The sequence below is a fragment of the Myotis lucifugus genome, unplaced genomic scaffold (assembly GCF_000147115.1).
Source record: "Myotis lucifugus unplaced genomic scaffold, Myoluc2.0 scaffold_100, whole genome shotgun sequence".
NCBI classification, from domain to species: Eukaryota; Metazoa; Chordata; class Mammalia; order Chiroptera; family Vespertilionidae; genus Myotis; species Myotis lucifugus.
Window position 1 is genome coordinate 4,441,501 of NW_005871148.1, and position 2,544 is coordinate 4,444,044.

At 62.7% G+C, this 2,544-nt stretch overlaps 2 protein-coding genes across 3 annotated transcripts in view; one reads left to right on the top strand and one right to left on the bottom strand.

Annotated features, from left to right (window-relative positions):
* Positions 1 to 666, top strand: part of ICAM2 (intercellular adhesion molecule 2) — a 9,806-nt gene extending 9,140 nt beyond the window's left edge. For both annotated transcript variants that reach the window (XM_023757008.1, XM_006092453.3), the window contains one exon: positions 335 to 666. In XM_023757008.1, coding sequence (XP_023612776.1) covers positions 335 to 513 — 179 coding nt within the window. In that variant the 3' untranslated portion in view covers positions 514 to 666. The remainder of the gene's footprint in view (positions 1 to 334) is intronic.
* Positions 667 to 1,254: 588 nt separating this feature from the next.
* PRR29 (proline rich 29) lies at positions 1,255 to 2,267 on the bottom strand. The gene is made up of 3 exons (XM_006092468.3): positions 1,895 to 2,267; positions 1,719 to 1,789; positions 1,255 to 1,526 (listed from the first exon to the last, which is right to left on the bottom strand). Exons 1-3 carry the CDS (start codon positions 2,110 to 2,112, stop codon positions 1,498 to 1,500), a joined length of 318 nt encoding a protein of 105 aa, XP_006092530.2. The 5' UTR covers positions 2,113 to 2,267; the 3' UTR covers positions 1,255 to 1,497.
* Positions 2,268 to 2,544: the final 277 nt, after the last annotated feature.

Sequence of the window (2,544 nt, forward strand, 5' to 3'; positions counted from 1 at the left end):
CGAGTCTGGCTGGTAGCCCAGACCCCAGCTCACTTTCCCCCAGTTAGTACACATCTGTCACTCGTCTCTGGACCGGGTGACTGCAGGATGGATGAGGGTGGATCTCACTCCCCCTTGGGCCTGGCACCTAGGACCAGAGCACTTCTTCTTTTTTTTTTAAATCTTTATTGTGAAAGTATTACATGTGTCTCCTTTTTCCCCCATCGACCCTCTTCAGCCCCCTCTCTCCGCCCCCCCACCCCAGCCCTCCCCACCCCACTGTCTGCGTCCACGGGTTATGCATATGTGCCCGCAGGGCCCGGAGGCCTTCTCAGACCACTGCCCTCTCCCCTAGAGCCCATGCCGGACAACCAGATGGTCATCATCATCGCCGTCGTGTCGGTGCTGCTGCTGCTGTTTGTGGCGTCCGTCCTGCTGTGCTTTGTCTTCGGCCAGCAGTGGCACCAGAGGCGGAGAGGCAATTACGGGGTACAAGCCGCGTGGAGGAGGCTGAGACGCTCCTACCGGGCATAGCCTGCGGGGGGCGTGGCCCCGGCCCCGGCAGCCACTGGAACTCAGTGTGGCTCTCAGCGATGTGGCCCTGCCACGGCAGAAGGACAGTGACGAGCCGCAGAGGACTTGGGGGACAGTTCCTTTTCCAGTCTGAATACAAACGCCTGGACCTAACCCCATGCCTCGTGTCTCCTCCTGGGAGAGTGCTCAGCGGCCGGGAAGGTGACTCATCGGCCGACACTTCTCTCCCTAGAAGCCTCCTCTGTGTCTCTCCACCCTCTGCTTCACAGAGGCCTCGGGCCAGCCCAGTCCTGGGGGGCCCCCATGCTGACCAGCCTCGGCACCGGGCGCCCACCCTCATCGGGCTGAGTGACAAGGGCCTCCTCGGTGGGGTTGGGCGGTGTGCCCTGGCCTGGCCGGGCAGAGACACTCTGTTCCCACATGGCCCTCGGGAACTCGGGCCACTCCCTGTCGGAGCAGGACACGGCAACAGAGCCAGCTTCCTGTTGGTGGAGGGTGGGGGCCCCCAGGGAGCTGGCGCAGCTCCAGGACCCTCCCAGTCAGGATTCTCCCACATCTTGGCCTTTACAGAGCTGTGGACAACAAAATCGATCTTCTCTCACCTCCTGCTCCATTATTAGGCCAAGCGGAGACCCCGCAGCCCTGGCCTACCCAGAGAGAGGGGTGAGGGACTGAGGTCTGGGGGGGCTCGTTCCCAGCCTCCCCCTTGCCCGGGAAGCAAACAGTGGGGCAGAGTTGGGTGTTCATGTGGGTCGAGGGCCTTGAACAGTGAATAACCTAGTGAGCTTACTCCAGAGAAGAGATGGGCTGGCTCAGATCTTAATGGGAAGGAGAGGAGACTGATTCACCCTGGAGGGGAGGGCCTGGTTGGGGTTGGGCAGAGAAGGGCTGTCCGGTGTGGCTGTGAGCACCAGAGGGGCCCTCGGGGGGCTGTATCCAGCCTCGCAGTGCAGCTGGGGTGGGTCCCTGGGCCAGCGTCTGTCTTCATAGTAAGCTCTCAGCATCATAGTAATCTGGGTGGGGGGAGACAGCACCCTCATCTTGACTCCCTCCTGCCTCAGTGGACCCCAAGGAGGGAAAGGGAAGGGGACGGGCCAGTTGCCTGCAGCAGTGATAGCACCCCCGCCCTCAGGGGAACACGACCCCCCTAGCCTCCTGACCCATCCCTAGGCCTGGAGCCTGCTGCCCACACCCCCTGCCCCTACCTGAAGCCGGGGGTACATCCGCACCCACAGTCCCTGTGGCACTGGGGGGTGGGGGCGGGGGCACGGCTCTCCTGAGATGGGGATGAGAAAAGAAATGCCCCCATCAGAAGTGACCTCTGCGGTTTGACCCGCAGCGATCTCCACCCGCCCCAGCCCCAGGGCCTCGCCTCACTTACACCCCCCTTCTCCTGGCAGGAGGGCGCTGCTGGATCCTGGGTGCAGCCTGCAAGGGGGGCTGGTGTGGCGGAGGGGGAAGGAAAGGCGCTGGCCAGGGAGGCAGGAGGCCCAGAGTGGGCGTCGGGCAGGGCAGGTAGTGGTGGTGGAACACCAGAGGCCCTTCCTCCTGGGCTTCCAGCTCCTCTTCCTCCTCACTCTCCTCCTTCGGACCCTCCATGTGGACCTGGGGGTTGCGAGAGGGGGGGGGAGGTGACACAGGGTCAGGCTCTCCCCACCCCCACTCCTCCGTGCCTCTAAATTATTTTTCCAGATCTGCATCATCAACTGGTTCTTGGTATTTGCTACATGTAAGCAGGCACCTTGGAGACATTTTGCAGGTGGGAACCTGAGGCTTGAAGAGCCTGAGCCGATGGTCGAGGTCCCCCAGCTAATGAGAGGCGAGCAGGGACTGGAAGAATCCAGGTTTGACTCCAGAGCTGGGGAGGGGGCCAGGAAGCCGCCCCTGGCCTGCCCCAGGCCCTGGAGCCACTCATCCCAGGGCCGCTGGAGGGCTCTGCCAGCCTGGGTGGTGGACACACCCTCACCTCCAACCATCAAAACCCCATGTGGCTGTCAAGGGCTGGTTCTAAGCAGTGATGGCAAACCTATG